The sequence below is a fragment of the Dipodomys merriami genome, unplaced genomic scaffold, assembly GCF_024711535.1.
Source record: "Dipodomys merriami isolate MVZ:Mamm:240054 unplaced genomic scaffold, mDipMer1.0.p SCAF_33, whole genome shotgun sequence".
Taxonomy (NCBI): Eukaryota; Metazoa; Chordata; class Mammalia; order Rodentia; family Heteromyidae; genus Dipodomys; species Dipodomys merriami.
In genome coordinates, this window is record NW_027204826.1 from 15,497,869 (window position 1) to 15,514,844 (window position 16,976).

The 16,976-nt window shown below is 45.9% G+C and overlaps 1 protein-coding gene across 1 annotated transcript in view; it reads left to right on the plus strand.

The window, feature by feature from the left end:
- Positions 1-16,976, plus strand: part of Agbl1 (AGBL carboxypeptidase 1) — a 384,335-nt gene that overhangs the window by 23,106 nt on the left and 344,253 nt on the right. Inside the window, exons 2-5 of the mRNA XM_070042743.1 lie at positions 5,183-5,246; positions 6,110-6,256; positions 10,081-10,212; positions 13,480-13,573. Coding sequence (XP_069898844.1) covers positions 5,183-5,246; positions 6,110-6,256; positions 10,081-10,212; positions 13,480-13,573 — 437 coding nt within the window. The remainder of the gene's footprint in view (positions 1-5,182; positions 5,247-6,109; positions 6,257-10,080; positions 10,213-13,479; positions 13,574-16,976) is intronic.

A 16,976-nucleotide genomic window follows, 5' to 3' on the forward strand; every position in this document is an offset into this window, starting at 1 on the left:
GGTTGGGCTTTGGACGGTGATCCTCAGATCTCAGGCTCCTCAGTTACTAGGATTACAGGTGTGAGCTACTGGCACCCAGCTTGAATACATTTCTTAAGAGTAAATGGCTAGAGTGGTAATTCATCATCAAACACTGACAATTGTCCATGGAAACTCTGAAAATCAGAAGGTCATCATGTTTGACCTCATTATGTATAAGTTACCCATAAGAATCTATGTAATGGTACAATACAATTACAATTACTCTTGCTAGATGGGCATAAAACTGATTGATGTTAAAATGGTAGACTTTCTAAAATTGGTGGAAAAATTGATAAACGAGACTTTGGAGCTAATTTTGTCACACATTCCTCAAAGTGCAATCCTCTGGGGAGCCTCTCGGACTGATTGAAGGCTTGCTGCTGCTGCTGCTTATCTGGCCAACTTGTGTCTGCCTGTGCATCTGTTTTATTTATGTGGTCACTGGACTTCCTTAAAGACGATGGGAGTCAAACCTTAACCCAGAGCTGGGCCCAGCAGCTTGTGCCTGTAACCCCAGCTATGTGGAGATGGTAGTGTACTCTCTAATAGCTGTATTTCCATGTTGAAACCTTTCACTTCCTTTCAAGCTGTACTCGAATGGACCTCGATCATTCTGATATACTAGATTCAGTTTGGCTTTGAATCTGTATGGCTTGTACTTCATCTGTACTGATGACTTCTTTATCGATGGCCCTGTTGAAACCCTCCATCCTGGATGGGCAATGACTGAACGGACATCGAATAGTTTGTGCAAATGATGGAATGGATGGATGGAAGGACAGATACATGGACGTTCTTTCAGGAAGTCATGACTCTCCACGACCGGTGTTTCTTGGTGAATTTCTCGCCTCATTCTTCAACACAGGTGAAGTGAAAATCCCCGGCCAGGTGAAATGTCTGGAGCGTGTGTGTCCCAGGCCCGGCTCAGATCCACCATGAGGACCCAAATCCCAAGCGACTGGTAGTCACCACGCCATTCGCTTGACAGTTCAACACGACGCTGGAGAAGCGAGACAGCCCCACCCCCTCCCGAGTGAGCACTCCTGAGTTCTTGGAGTTCAGTCCTGACAGTTGGGTGAGGGATGTGGCGGCCCGTGGCATCTTTGTGGGTTATGAGATCCTACAGAGTTGCAGACGCTTCCCTGGACTGTGAAAATGGTCACTCTGCTGGCTAGTTGCCACACAAGCAGACCTTGGGAGGCAAGGTACCCATCATGCTCTTGGGCCTAGGAGAGGTCCCATGTGGCGGGCATGAGTGAGAAGCCAGGCTCCAGCGCTCAGTGATGATAGGGTCTCACCAGGATGAGGAAGAGGAAGTAACAGATTTACAGAACAAGGGACCAGAGGAACGGGATGGGACAAGAACACTTCACCCCCTGTCCCCACCAGTCTGTGAAAGACAACGTTGGTTCTTCCAATTGCCTGCCTGTCCTGGAAACCCAGGGATGTCTTCAACAACAGGCGATGACAACGGCATGATTCATTTAAAGAGATCATTAAAAAGCAAGTCAAGGCACATCACATTCTGCTTTCTTTAATTTGCTCATCTATTATTACTGTGGGTGAGATTACGGCTTTGTGTTAATTCTTCTAAATAGTGTAAAACATTGATTGGTAAATATAGCAGTGCATAAATTAATGCCAGTTAAGATTGTAGAGGGGAATTTCAGTTTCCTTCTCCCTATCAATAGCCATCGTTTTTACTTTGCATGAGACGCTGTTGTGCGGATATGACCTGGCTCAGGGCAGAGCGAGATCACCATGTTCTCTGGCATGACAGGGGTGTCTGGGTGGACTGGTGGCTTGTTGGTGATGTCAGCTTCTTTCTTATGAAGGAGTAAAGGACACACAGAGGTATAAAATTCTATTTTTTAATGCTTTCCTTTCTCCCTTGCTTCCTTTCTTTCTTGCTTTCTTTTAGCAATCACAGCTTACTTCAGTAACAAACTACGTGACCTGAGGTGGCTTTTTAGAAGTGAGAGCATTTGTTATTTTACTCATCTGGAAGTCCACAAGTAGATGCTTCTGTCCAGCTGATTTGGTGACCAAACAGTATCACCCATTGCCCAAGATCCTGTTTCCATACAGCAGTGTCCGTATATAGAGAAGGGAATAGGTGTGTATGTGTGTGTGTGTATGTGTGTGTGTGTGTGTGTGTGCATGTGTGCGTGCATGCGTGTGCGTGTGTGTTTCTGCAAATCACGAGGTTTGAACTCAGGGCTTGGATTCTGTTTCTGAGTTTTTATGCTCAAGGCTAATGCCCTATACACGTGAGCCAGTTCTATTTCTGGCTTTCTGGTGGTTTATTAGGGATAAGAGACTCACAGGCTTTCTGTCCATTTTGGCTTTGAACCATGATCCTCAGATCTCAGCCTCCTGAGTAGCTAGGATGACAGGCATGAGCCACCCGAGCCCAGTGCATATATGTTTTTAATCCTAGAGAAAAATCATCTTCATGGTCCTTCAGCAGACTTCCAATCAAGTCTGAAACGTGGCCGGCTGTCGTATTCCCCCTTGAAGCAATCACAGAAAGTCAGGAAGGTTTAGAAGAAGAGACTCACCACGGCCCAGACGCAGGTTAGGGGAAGACCCAGGTCCACTCATTCTCCACTGTCTCGTCCTTTTTTATTCTTATTTTTGGGAGCAACAGAGAAAGGACGTAATGTGTGCGGCCAGCCAGTCAAAGCAACATCCGCTGGTGACGGAACGCCGTACCGTATGGCCCCTTCTTCCACTTCCTCACTAGCAGAGACGACAGAAGCAAGCGAGACAGCTCCGTTCTCAGGGACTCTGGGTGGGTGTTGTCATAAAGCGGGCGGTTTCTCAGCTCAAGCATCTAATTCAGTAAAGTTTACAAGTTGCCTATTACAGCTCAAGAGATGGGAAGCCAGACACCAGCCAGCACTCGTCCTGGCCTGCAAGGAACTCACGATTCTCTTTGCCACCTGTTTAATTCAGTCTGGTCATCCAGGGTCTGTGTCCGCCCCTCGTTACTGTTGGCTTCTCGCTGAACACAAGGGCCACCGTATTGTGGGGATGTCTTTTTCTTTCTTTCTTTTTTACACTTTGTTTCTCTCATTCATTACCCGGCGACCTGGCTGGGCTAAACACTCTTTCCTGAGCTCTCCCAGCGTGGGCATTTCATTCCGCCACCTGCCTTGTCATCCCTGGTCTTGACTGCTATCTGTTCACTGCCACCTGGCATGAAGCCCCAGGACCGCTGGTGGGGTTTGATCAGTTCCCGTCCTCTTTGCTTAGCTTGGTGACTGGGACGCAATTTCCAGTGGATGTTTGTGGGACAGATGCGTAAGTAATTGAGTGAAAGGCGTTGAAATCTGGATCCTTTACTCTCCTCTGATCCGTTTCTGCTTTATTAATTGTTCTATTTTCCTTTTCTCTTCTTTTTTTTTTCTTCCTTACCTCTCCATTTCCTCTCTTATTTTCCCTTTCTGTTGCTCATTTATTTATAATTAAGGATGGAATCTAGCCTTTTAAATTGTTCTATTTTCCTTTTCTTTTCTTTTTCTTCCTTACCTCTCCATTTCCTCTCTTATTTTCCCTTTCTGTTGCTCATTTATTTATAATTAAGGATGGAATCCAGCCTTTTTAAACTTACACCACATTTGCCCAGCCTTTAAAGGGGTTTTAAATATTAACTTTATGGCTATTATTAAGGAATAGTTCAGAGGGGTTACAAATACGTAAGTCAGAGAATGAGAACCATTCTTGGACAGTATCACCTCTTCCTTCGGTTTCTCCCAGTTTACCCCTCCCTTCCCTGCCCACAAGTTGCATGGTTCATTTTTTTTTATTACATAGTATAGATTGACTGCATTTGTTCACCCTTCCTCCCTCCATTTCTGTGTCCCCCTTTTGTTCAGAAAAAGACAAAAAAAAACCCAAACAGAAACAAGTAACACCAATAACACCACCAGTAACACCACCACCATCACCAACAGAAAAACAAACTCTCCCTCTTCACAGGAAGATAGAATGTGTTTGGAATTGATCCACCAATATCTGTGTGGGAGAGGAAAACCCAAGGTTTTATTTTCCAACCATGAGGCAGCTTTGGGCTCCCTTTCAAAAGCCTGAAGCCCTGAAAAACTCCCCCAGAGTATAGATCAGTTTCAGGGCTTCTCATGGATTGCTGTGTCCAGCTTTCTTTCCGTAGACCAAGGGATGCGAAGGCCCCAAAGTTTGGTGCAGGTGTACAAGACAGTGGCTATGGGGTGACAGGGATTTGGGAATTTAGAAAGATGGCCTCTTTGCCTAACCAGTGAAGCTAGGCCTTTGTCCTGTGTGGAATGGGAACGGAATGACGTCTGTGGAGCAGATGAGACGTGTACATCTCACTGATGGTAAGATGAGAACTGGTGCCTGAAATAATACACAAGAGATGCCTTCCGGTGCTTCCCCGATGAGGCTAGGCCTCTGCTCCGAGGAAGCTGGTCTAGGATGTACTTCCTGCTCTACTCTGTGGATTATCTGAAGGAATTCTGCAGGTCCTCTGGCTTTCTGAGCTCAGGGGCCTGCGTTGCACAAGGCATAGGGCAGCAGGCATTACAAGGGTGCTTCAGGGCACCGTCATGAATTGGTACCACCCGGGGGCCTCTACTTGAGAAGTTTAAAAAAGAAGGAAAGAATAAAAGAATCACCTTGTTTACTGAGCAAGTATTTGCATCAACATTTTTTGGTGAGTTTTTGTTCCTACCCTACTGAAACGAAAACAATCCAAGTCTGCAAAAACAAACCTAGGGTTTGAGCCACCTGGACCCACAAAATTATGTTTGGTGTCAGCATCAATCATCGGTACTTATTATTTTGTGAACTTGGCAGATATTACTATAGCACAGACCAGAGGAATGGTAATGACTAGAGAGAGAGAGAGAGAGGAGCCTAGCTCCCGAAACTCCATCTGAGTGAGCCCACCCACTGATTGCTATTGTTCAAGGAAAGCTTCTCATGGCCATCCATCCTCCTGCTGGCATGGATAGCCCTTCTCTGTGGAAGCATGGCCCTACCTCCCCCCTGTACATCTTCCACCACCCCACCTCCCCCCTGCACACCCCCAGCCACCCCACCAACTCCCTCTACACCCCGACCCCACCTCCTGCCTCTTGGGTCCTTCGTAACATGGCCGCCCATGTTCCTATTGCAGACCTCCTCTGACAAGGTGTCCGTCCTGGCCATCCTCCAGGTCCTTGGCGATCTGCTCTCTGTCGGTGAGTAGCTGCACGTCCAGCTGATCCCGTGGGGATCCAGGGTGGTGTCGGCTGTGGTGGGCCAAGGGTCCTGTGTGAGAATCACCAGGCAACGTTTTCCCCTAGAGGTCATGCCACCTGGAACAGACGAGGCTGGGGGTGCTGGAGGTTTGCCGTCTCCGCATCTACTCCACAGTGACCGCAGTGGCAGGGGCAGCTGGAAGCGGGGTGGCTTTTCTGTGGTTTGTTGTCTGCACACTCAGTCAGTGATCGTACGGGTCTGTGGAGGTGGAGATCTCCTCAAGTAGAACAGCCGGCATTAGGAAATCATTCCCTCGTTGGCAAAGTTATTCTCAATAAACTAGCTTTCCAGTTCCTGTTTGTCCTGATTCAGTTCTACAGCAGAAGGATGTTAAGTATTTGATGACATGTAAGCTGCCCATGCATTTCTACATATATGGGCACATGTATACACAGAAACACATGTGAATGTATTCATATGCACATGTACACATAAATACATGCGTGTGTACTTAGATGGACATGATGTAGAAATGCATACATATGTATTTACATGCACGTGCATACATCGAAATGCATGTATGTCTTTATATACACATGCACATATGCATGTGCATATGTATGCATGTGCGTGCATCAATAAAGGTTCTGTAGGCTCTTTAGGATATGGATCCCACAGTTTGTTACAGCAGCTGGAGGTAAATATACCTAGGTCCAATCCATTATGGAGCTCCCCAGTTTTGGTTTCTGGGGGTGAAACGAAGCAACCTTCCTCTCTGTCTCTGGCCACCGGGTCTGAGGTCAGCTGGAAGGACGGCAGCTGCGGTCGCTCGAGGCTCATCTGTCCTGTGCTTGCCTGGCAGGCACAGACCGGAGGATCCACTACATGATCAGCAAGGGCGGCAGCGAGGCCCTGCTGCGCGTCCTGGTGGACACGGCGCGGACCCCAGACCCCGACTACGACGTCCTCCTGCCGCTCCTCCGGCTGCTGGCCAAAGTTGGTTTGCGAGGTAACCACACCCCAGACCCAGACGATGACCCAGGGGCGTCGCGGTGATGCGGAAAGGCAGCCAGCCGGGCTGTCCTGGGTGTGTTGGTGGGATGGGCAGCCTGGGAGAGGAATGGCATTGTTGACCTAGATGTCACCCAATCCAAGGCCAGGGGTCACAACACGTGTGGGCGACAGCGGGGAACGAGGAGGCGCACCCCCCCTGCAGTGCTTCTCCCTGTAGAAAGAAACAAAGCACATGGACACGCAAGGCCGGTGTGCGGGGATGAGCCTCCTAGCGCTCCCATCACAAACTGCCCCAGACGGAGACGCACGGCGCGCGTTCTCACATGTGCTCTGAAGGCCACAGGCTCACGGTTAACGTGCTGCCCACGCAGACCCCTGGTCAAGGCTCTCAGGAGTCAGTTGTCCTCCTGTAGTAGCTGGTGGCCACAAGCCTTCCTTGGCGTTCCCTGGCTTGTGGGTGCATCGCGCCCATCTCTGCCTCACTTGGAGAGCTTTGCGTGCCTCTCCTCTTCCTGGATGGGCAGGAATGCAGCGAGCCCACCTTGCTTAGTGACTCATGACGCGTGGTGTCCACCGGGTGAAGCAGAAGAAAGATACAGATAAAAGAAAGTCCACGAGGTGAGACATCACAGCTCAAGTCCTTGAAACCCAGTATGTCAGTCCTCAGAGACACAGGCCTTGGGCTGGAGGCTCGGTTGGGGTGGGCCAGCTCTCAGCCAGTCCCGTCCCGTGTCCAGCTGTGTGTAAACTGTGTCAATCTGCGGAGGGTGTTCATCTGCTGAGCTCTCTGCCTTTCATCTGGTGAAAATACACCCCCCCCCGTGAAGGAAATGGTGCTCCCCAACATAAAGTAAAAGTTCCAAGGCCATGGAATGTGCTTAATTGAAGCAATTAAGTAAACATTGGAGATCTGTTGAAAGGTACCTGTCTTTGATGGGAAATCAGGTGATGTTTGGGGGAAAAAATAATCAATCACAGATCAATAGTATTCAAAATAAAGATCATGAAGTAAGATCTAGTTTCGGGTGAGCAGTATGAATGTGGATGACAATTATATATATATATATATATATATATATATATATATACCAATCTAGAGTTGAGATAGATAGATAGATAGATAGATAGATAGATAGATAGATAGATAGATAGATAGATATCTCAACACTGTGTATGGTTTGGGCAAATAAGAGTAATTTTAGAACTCTGTACATCATTGCCATTAGTGGTTTTTTTTTTTTCTTTCTCAGTGGTAGCCTTCTTGGAACCATACAGCTGTAGATTACAAGAATCTACTGTAACATGAATAAACTCATTTACTCCCCTCCACCCCCCCCACCCGCAAAAAAAAAGAATCTACTATAGTTAGATTTAGAGCTCATCCTATTTTGTGTACCCTCAGATTTAACTACCTCACTCCACAAAGACCATTTCTACGTAAGGTAACATTCTTAGGTTCTGGGTGGATACAAATATTTGGGGAGGCCCGCCATTTGCTTAACCCTTAGAAGCAGCCCTTTGAGGGGAGGAGAGGGGAGACCTTCATACTCTCTACTTACCCCCACGGGGAACGTGAAACATCACCCTGGGGCCTGGCAACTTCCCGGAGGAGCACGGTTCAAACCAGGCAGCTAATGTGAAGTGGTCCTACCAGCGAAGCTGAAGTTGTGCATTGAGTCACAGAGAGGTCATGCCAGAAATGGAGGCCATCTGGACAGGTGGGCCTTTGCTATATCCATTGGCTGTGGAGCTTGTAACCTGGAGGCAAAGCTCTGGGGCACCCGTTCAGTGTTATTGTCTTGAGTCCCTCTACCCCTCCACAGGTAACCACGGAGAAACAGGAAGTCCCAATGGATGCATTACATCACAGGAAACCCAGACAGAATTAGGGAACCAGCCTGCAGGGAGACGCTGTTCCGAGTGGGACAAGCCAACAAGTTGACAGCTTATGAACTAGATCCTAGCAGACTGTAGTGGATCCCTTCAAGAAAGACCGATGCTACTCTAAGATGCCAGGCTAGGGAGAAGTGACATTTGAGCTGAAACTTGAAGAACAGGAGAAAGTCAGCAAAGTGGAGTGGGCCAAGGGAGCTCGAGGAAAAGACGGTAGAGATCTGATACGTCATCCATCAACAGCCTACTCTTGGAAGTCGGGCCTGACACCTACTCCCGAGTGAGCTCAGGCAGGTTATTTTCAAGTGATTTTAGTTTCTTCCCCATTGAGCCTCGGTGCATAAAATGGAGATACAGTACTCAGTTGTAGGATTGCTGTGAAGATGAAATGAGGTGTGGCCTGTCGTGGGCTTAGTATGTGGGGGACAGGGGCCTGATCATCGAGATTCATAGGGGTTTCACGGGGAAAGAGATGAGAGGGACGCGGGCCGTGATTTCCAGGTTACTGATTTTTGACAGTGAATTTGTAATAATTAGGTCACCATGAAGAGGTTACTGTCCTTGATCCTGACATTCACGTTGCCAGGGGTTCACCTGAGCAGAATAGAAATGAGTTCAGGTACTCATGGGCAGAGGAGGGTAGCTATTTCTTTTCTGATGATGGAAATGCAAGTTTAGTTACAATCTCTGCTGGTACCCTTTGGCCCAGAGATAAAACTGGAAAAGCCTAGGTTAGGATTTTTTTTTTTTCTGTTTGTTATTGGTCATGGAGTTTGAACTCAGGACTCAGGCCCTGTCCCTGAGCTCTTTTGCTCAAGGCTCTACCACTTTGAGTCACAGTGCTACTTCTAGGATATATATATATTTTTTTAATTTTTTTTATTGTAAAGATACTATACAGAGGGTTACAGTTACATGAGTGAGGTAATGAGTACACTTCCACTTCCTCTTGAACATTGTTACCCCCTCCATTGTTTTCCCCCTACCATCCCCTCCCTCCCTCCCTTCCCCAAGGTTCTTTTTTTTTTTTTTTTTTTGATTGTGATTAAGTGATTACTTAATTTCCGGAAATTCACAGTATTGTGGAATAATGATGCTCATTTAAAGTCACAAGTTCATTCTAACTTTCCTGGAGCAAATTGTCTATCACAGTCTGTAATATATAACGGTGCTCATATGTTAATCTAGGATATATTTTGATTTACCCATTTCTACTGAAATGATCTTTATTTTTTAAAGTAAACTTCCTTCCTTCCTTCCTTCCTTCCTTTCTTTTTTCCTTCCTTCCTTCTTTCCTTCCTCCCTCCCTCCATTCTCCCTCCCTCCCTCCTTTCTTTTCTTCCTTCACAACATTGGGGTTTGAACTCAGAGTCCATTGTTTGCTCAGCAAGTACTCTACCTTTTGAGCCACACCCCAGACCCACTCATTGTATTTGTGATACTTAAGTGGTTTTTTTTTTTTTTTTTTTTTTGGTAAATTTTCTTCTGGGAGTATTTACATGTCTTCTTTATTAACACGTACTAGTTGTACAAGGGGGTTTTGTTGTGACATTTCCATACCTATATTCAATGTGGCATAGTAATCTCAACCCCCCCCCCACACACCCCAAGTATTCTCAATCCTAGCATCCTCAGAGGAAGATGTGGGACTGGCGCTCACATAGGAGAATGACCAGGAACACCTGCCACCTGCCGCTCTAACGGCCGGGGAGTCACACAACCACAGGCCTCCGCATAGGCGTGCGTGCGCCGCCAGAATGAGCTCTTTGGGTCCGTGCCTCTGCGGCGGGGCCGTGTTTTGCAGCATGTTCCTCGCTTAGCCTGCAGTTCCCCTCCTCCTCCTCCTCCCCTTCCTCCACTCCACACGTGACACGGTCTGCAGAGTGGAGTGCAACCCCATTAAGAAACATGCTTTTGTGTCCCTAGATAAAAAGTTCGGACAGAAAGCACTGGACTTAGAAGCGCTCGATGTGACGTTGATTCTGGCCAGGAAGAGCCTGGCTCACAGCTACCACCTCCTTCACTACCTCTGGGTTCTGCGTGTTTCTGCCTCCCGTGGTGAGTGTCCGCATCACCCTGCTCCTCTGGGGTTGTGTCCGAACCTGGGCTGGCACACCTGGAAGCTGGTGGGGGTCAAGGAGGAATAAGGGCCAGGGGGCAGAGACTATGTATGGTTCCACTCAGAAAACTAAAGGAACCTGGTAGCAGCAGACGCTGAGGAGGGGAGAGTTTTTTTGTTTTTTCATCTACTCCTTAGCTAGGTAGAACTCATGAGACAATGCCTACAGAGAGACTTCAATATTGGGTTTACCTGGGAGCGACATGTTAGAACATTCTAGATTTCTCTATTAGCATGGTCAGGTAAAGAAGATCTATGCAGGAGAGGGCCAGACTTTTTGCAGTCTTTATCATATCCGAGACACAGTGTTACGTGTTACGTATGTCAAGAATGACACGGTAGGAAGCTCCTTACTAGATCCCTGAAACTACTCATTGGTTTAAATGTCTTACACTACTCTTAGTAATAATAGTAATGATAGTTATATAATTATAATAATTATAATTAAGTAGTAGTACCAAGGGGTTCCAGTTCAGCATGCCAATTTATGAGTACAATGCATCTTGGTCAGTGTCACCCCTTTTCATTGTTTACTGTGTGTGTGTGTGTGTGTGTGTGTGTGTGTGTGTGTGTGTGTGTGTGTGTGTGTGTGTGTGTGTGTGTGTGTGTGTGTGTGTGTGTGTGTGTGTGTGTGTGTGAGTGTCCGTGTCCCTGAAGCTTGAACTCAGGGCCTGGGCACTATCCCTGAGTATTTTTTGTCCATGGCTAATGCTCTACCACTAGAATTCCAGCTCCACTTCTGGCTTTTTGGTAGTTAATTGGAGATTAGCGTCTCCCAGACCTTCCTGCCTGAGCTGGCTTGGAACTGTGATCCTCAGATCTCAGCCTCCTGGGTTGCTAGGATGACAGGGGTGAGCCTCTGGTACCTGGCTTTTTTTCTTTTTTCTTTTAAAAAAAAATCTCATAATCCTTTCAGAAAGCCCTTCAGGTAGCTACTGGGATCACTGCAGGTAGACTCATACTTATTTTCCATCTCCTGATTAAGAATTATTTCTAATTATCTTAACAGCTCTGTACTTTATACCCACAATTTTATAATTAAGAAAGAAAATGACAAAAGCAGCTTAAAAGAGTGAAGAGATGGTTTTAATGGATGCAGGTAAAAAAGCCATGAGGGCCAAGTGTCTAACTCGTAAACGCATTCTGCTCCATATGGAGATCACTTTTATTAATAGATTGGATTCTACACCATCTACTTCACACATAATGAGCACAGATTTTTCATTTCTTTTTTTCTTTTTTAATTCTGAGCCTCCCTTTTTTGGGAACAAAACTGAGAATTATTTCTATGTAATAAAACTCTCTGGGGAAAAGAAAACGGGCTTACAGCCAGAAAGACCTGAGTTTGACTCTTGGGTCTTTCTTACAAGTCATACAACATGAGCACTTAACCTGCTTAATCTCGGTTTTTTCCTTCATAAAATTATAACAACAATGATTACTACCATGGATCTTTGAAGCCTACCATAACAAAATACCAAAGTTTTAACAGGGATACATTCTCTAATAATGTGGGAAGCTGGAAGTCTGGATCGAGATATCCATGGATTTGCTTTCTGCTTTGAGAGTCCTCTCTCTCCTTAGCTTTAGGAAGATGGCTGCATCTCCCTGTGCTTTCACACGGTCTTTTCTCCTCCATTGTGCATCTCTGATATCTTTAAAAAATTATTATTATAAAGGTGATATACAGAAGAGTTACCATCTGATGTCTCAAACATTTTTTATTGTTAGTCTATGTCTGTCTGTCTGTCTATAATTTTTGCTAGTCCAGGAGCTAGAACTCTGGGCCTGGGTACTGTTCCTGAACTTCTTTTGCTCAAGGTTAGCACTCTACCACTTGAGCCACAGCTCCACTTCCTGCTTTTTCCGAGTAGTTTATTGGAGATAAGAGTCTCATGGACTTTTCTGATCCGGCTGGCTTTGAACCATCATTATCTGAGCTCAGCCTCCTGAGTCAATAGGATTACATGCGTGAGCCACCGGAGCCTAGCTTATTGTTATTATAAAGGTGGTGTACAGAGAGGTTACCTTTACATGTCAGGTAAAGATTACATTTCTTTTTGGACAATGTCACCTCTTATTCCCAATAGTGTCTCTTTTTGTGTCTGTATTTCCCTTTTTTTTTAAGGACAGAAGTAAGATTAGATTATGACCTTAATTTAATTACTTCTTTATGTAATGGAGATTAGGACTTCTGGTGAACTTAAGTCAGCCCACAGTAAAGCTCGTTGACTGGCTAGAAGGAATTAATAAGATCAGGTTTACCAGTCAGACTAGCACGTGGTCTCTTTAAGTTGCTAGGTTTCTCTTTTCTGCCATGTTGTTTTCTTTAATCTTTTGAAGTATTAGGAGGAGTACCAAGCCCAGAGTTCAGGCCCCATAAGTGGACCCTCCCCCCCAAAATAATAATATGACAGATCCTTGACTCCTGGATCATACTAATCTCAGGCACCCTGGTCAGAAAACCAGAGAGGCTTTAAGAGAAACTACTGTATGGGAACAACCTATTTCTAATAAAGGAAAAGAGGACAACATTCATTAATGAGTAGCCAGAAGGTATGATATCCTCATTTAGAGCTTGCCAGCACCACAAAGATCTGAAATAGCTATGGTTTCCTACAGAATAATTAGGTTGAATGACTTGCCTTCCTGAGGATATCTTACGATTCTAGATATCTAGGAGAAAAAACAATTATCTTCAGCTGGAGCTCCTGAGAAACCCCGGGATTTGCCTGTGGGTATCAGGAAGGTCCAGCCATTTGGCTGCTCCTATTTCAAACATGCATTTAGGATACCAACCAACTGTCGCAAGTTAAAGTATTAAAAATGAGCCCATCACCCTCGATACATTGACTTCATCGATGGCAGATAAGCAGCGTTCACAGGGCCTGGGGTTTCTATCTCTTTGGTGAATTGCTAGCTCTTACTGACTGCTTTGGCAAGTGTTCTGAACAGCTCTTCTCTTCAGAGGAGTTGGCCCAAGCCGCAATCGGTCCATGACTGCATGTTTATAACCATTCAGTTGGGCAGAAAGGAGAATTTTCCTAGGCTCCTAACTTTCAAAGCCTGAAGAACCCATTCTTCCCCTGGTACGTTGCTAGCAAATCTCTTGAGAGTTTTAAAGGAATCAATCCCAAGTTGTTGGAACTCCTCCCCTCATGGTGATAACTACTGTGCTTTTTTTTTTTTTTTTTTGTCTCTCGCAGTAACTACGGCAGCCATGCTAGGGATTAATGGAGCGATGGAACTGCTTTTCAAGGTCATTACTCCTTATTCACGAAGGCACACCCGGACAGTCAGGTACCCAACATCTCCCTATTGCCTCTCTACCTGCTTTGTAACAGGTGAGGGTGGGGGGATGGAGGTGGAGGCCCGGCCTCCACCTCCTCCTGTTTGATGACGAGGAATTCCAGACAAGGGACAATAACTTTCATTTCATCTCAGTTTGCATCCGGATCCACCTGTGAGTTCTTCCCTCTCATCCTCCCAAGCAGCTCGGAAGCAATCCCATTACTGGCCTCAATATCAGAGAAAGAGGCTAAAGTGTGGCAGGGAATGATGAAGTTGAGATCTGTAGCCCTCTCTTTCAGACTCATAAAGTCCTGTTTCCTTTCTGTTTTTTAATTAATTAATTAATTAATTAATTAATTGTTGGTCATGGGGCCTGAACTCTGGGCCTGGGCGCTGTCCCTCAGCTCTTCAGCTCAAGGCAAGTGTCTACCCCCTGAGCCACGGCACCACTTCCAGTTTTCCGGTAGTTCATTGGAGATAAGGGTCTCACGGACTTTCCTGCCCAGGCTGGCTTTGAACCATGATCCTCAGATCTCAGCCTCCTGAGTAGTTAGGATGACAGGTGTGAGTCACTGGCACCTGGCTTATTTTATTTTTCCTGGAGCCTTCTGGCATATCCCTTTTGTGAACAGCAATCTGGGAGTATAGTACTCAAGTGATGATTTGGAAATGACACGTTCTCTACAGAATGAGCAAGTTACACTAAAGATAAGAGTTCTGGGCTTTAGAATCGTCCATCATGGTTGTATGCTCGTCTTGATATGTATTTTTTTTTTTTAATGAGGGGAGAATGTTCTGTCAGCCACTGTTGGCTGGTGTGGAGTGAATCACCGGGTCAGGAGGCAGATGGCTTTACATAAAGACTTTAGAGACATTCAGGACCATGAAGATCCATCATTTAGGGAAGTGGCTCAGTAAGGGCCTTGAAAGAATATTAGAAGGAAGTCGGCCAATTTCTCAGATCTATGGGGTCATTTGGCAAGGAGCATTTCCATGCCCAGCTATGATGTTTTTCAGCATCCTCACATCCATCTTAGGCTCATGTTCCACCTGATTATATTTCTTCTGGGTCACCACAGTTGGGCCATTATCATCCATTCTCACCTGCGGCTCTCGACGCCGGCCTTTCCCGGAGTGAAATACATTACGTCTCAGCCAGCAAGGAAAAAAAAGAAGTTCTCATCAAATAAATGGGGAAGGTCCTGGGTTAAACAAAGTACCATAGGTTTCATGTTTGTAAGACTTGGCAGAACCTTTTTCTGAAACCTACAAGTTAGGAAGATCTGAAGATGGTTGCATAGTATAATTCAGTCCAAATCTTGTTAGGAAACTATTTTTTTTCCTGAAAGACCACCATTTCAAGGGGACAATGTTCTATATTATTTCATTTCTGAAGCACTCTCTTCTAGAGTGGAAATTCATTGCACAGTAGGATACAACTATGTTCCGTCAGGGGACCTTTGCCTATCAGACACGAAACTTCTATTTTATATTAGTCCAGTCCTGTCGGGGAACAGCAACTAAATGCGAGTGTCTCATGGGGGACGCTAGGGAAGATTCTTGATTCTTTGGTTCACGTTGGGTTTTCGCACCCTTGCCTGCTGCTCCTGAGGTAGAACTGAGTGCTAACAATCTGAGGTAGAGCCAGAGAGTCTGTGGAAATCAGAGTTTGTCTTCCAGCCTCTTGTATCTGGTGTGTTTACGTGGGATTTGGGTTGTCTCCTTTTTCTCATTGGGTACCGGCCATTACTGCTGGCATCTTTGAGTCTCCACCCAGTCTTGGGTTACCGATGAAGGAAGCCTCTATCTTCCTGTCCTGTTGGGAAGGCCTCTTCTAATCTGATGCTGTAAGCATGTGTGTCATGAGAAGTCTGTGTGGAGTTTGCTGGGCCTGTCCACTCATTTCCTCTGTGCTATTGAACTAACCTTGAGTCTACCAGATCCCAGATCTCTCCATTACTGGTCCTTCCCAATCTGCTTAGGTTTTTTATTATTTTTCCCACTTGTGCTAGGATTGGGAACAAAGCCACCCAGCACAGAAACCCCACCTCTCAGAGACCTCCACGAATGACCATCTTGGTTGCTTTCTTTTCCTCCTACAAATGGAGTCAAATTCCAGTTCAGAGCTGATCCAGAAGCCACAGGGAAATGGGAATTAGTCAAGATTAATGGATGGTATGCTCCCAACAAGAAGAGTAAGCATCCGGGGGGCCTTAGGGATTCTGCGGCTTGTCTGATCTGTACTGTAGATTTTGAGCACGGTGCCTCCCTTTAGCCACATGCCAAACTAAAGCCACAGAAGAGAAGGGATTTTGTGTGCATATGTTTTTTTTTTTATAGTAGTGATTGTATGGTGCTGCCATGATGTTTATGAGGTGCCCAGCCTTGTGCTCGGCTCTTGCCTGCATGATCCCGTTTGAGCCTCTTCTGTACAAAGCAGGGCTATTACTGTCCCCAGATTTACAGGAAAAACAGATAGAAGTTGAAAGAAGTTAAGTAACCTGCTGGGATTTAAGTGAAAGAGCTGGGATTTAAGACCTGCCGAATCCAAGAGCCTGAGCTTTTAAAGCACCACTGGAGTATCTCACATAGCCTATTTGCAGCGTTTTATTTCTAAAACCACCATATGTAAGACAATCATAAGCAGTTAAAGTTTGCTTAAATTTCTTTTACCCTCTAAATGGCTCATACCCATGGAGCAATTTGCTTAATGATAGGGGGAGTCTTTCTCCTCAGTCGAACGGCTATTTCCTCCCAGTGCTAAGTATCTATTCCCTCTGCTTGTGAATTTCTTTCCCAATGCTGACTGCTTCTCTCCCTTCATCACCATTTTCCCAACAAGAAGCTAAGGAACCCAGGTGCCCAGATCCGAAGGGCCTTCAAGGTACTTTTTTTTTCTCTAGTCAATTCCTTGGCAAGTCATTTAATGGAAGTGTTTTCTTAGTGGAACTATAACATTTCTCAAAGTGTGCACATCAAGATTTGCCTCTCAGGCTTCTTTGCAGACATTAACAAAAGTGCCAGAACTTTGTGATCTTTGATGTGCTCAGGGTAGGGTCACCTGGGCATTACTCCCGATGCTGCTGGATACCTGGGCGCCTGTCCCATCTTCTCCCGTGGACGCCTTCTCTAAACCACGGCAAACCCAAATGGGTTCTCCTCGGCTCCATCTGGATGCCAGGCCTGCTGAGCTTGAGAGGGTCTCCGGGGAAGAGGATGGAATAGTGTGAACAGTCCGGCTGAGTATCACTCTCCAAATGCTCATGGAGTTATTCCAGGCTGCCTGGGTGGGAGCAGGTGGCCGGTGTGGTGTCACCATGACTCCTCCACTGTGTGGAGATTAGACCTGCTCCACTTCTCTAAATATAGACATGCAGCTGCCCTCCCATCTCCAGATAGTACTCAGGGGAAG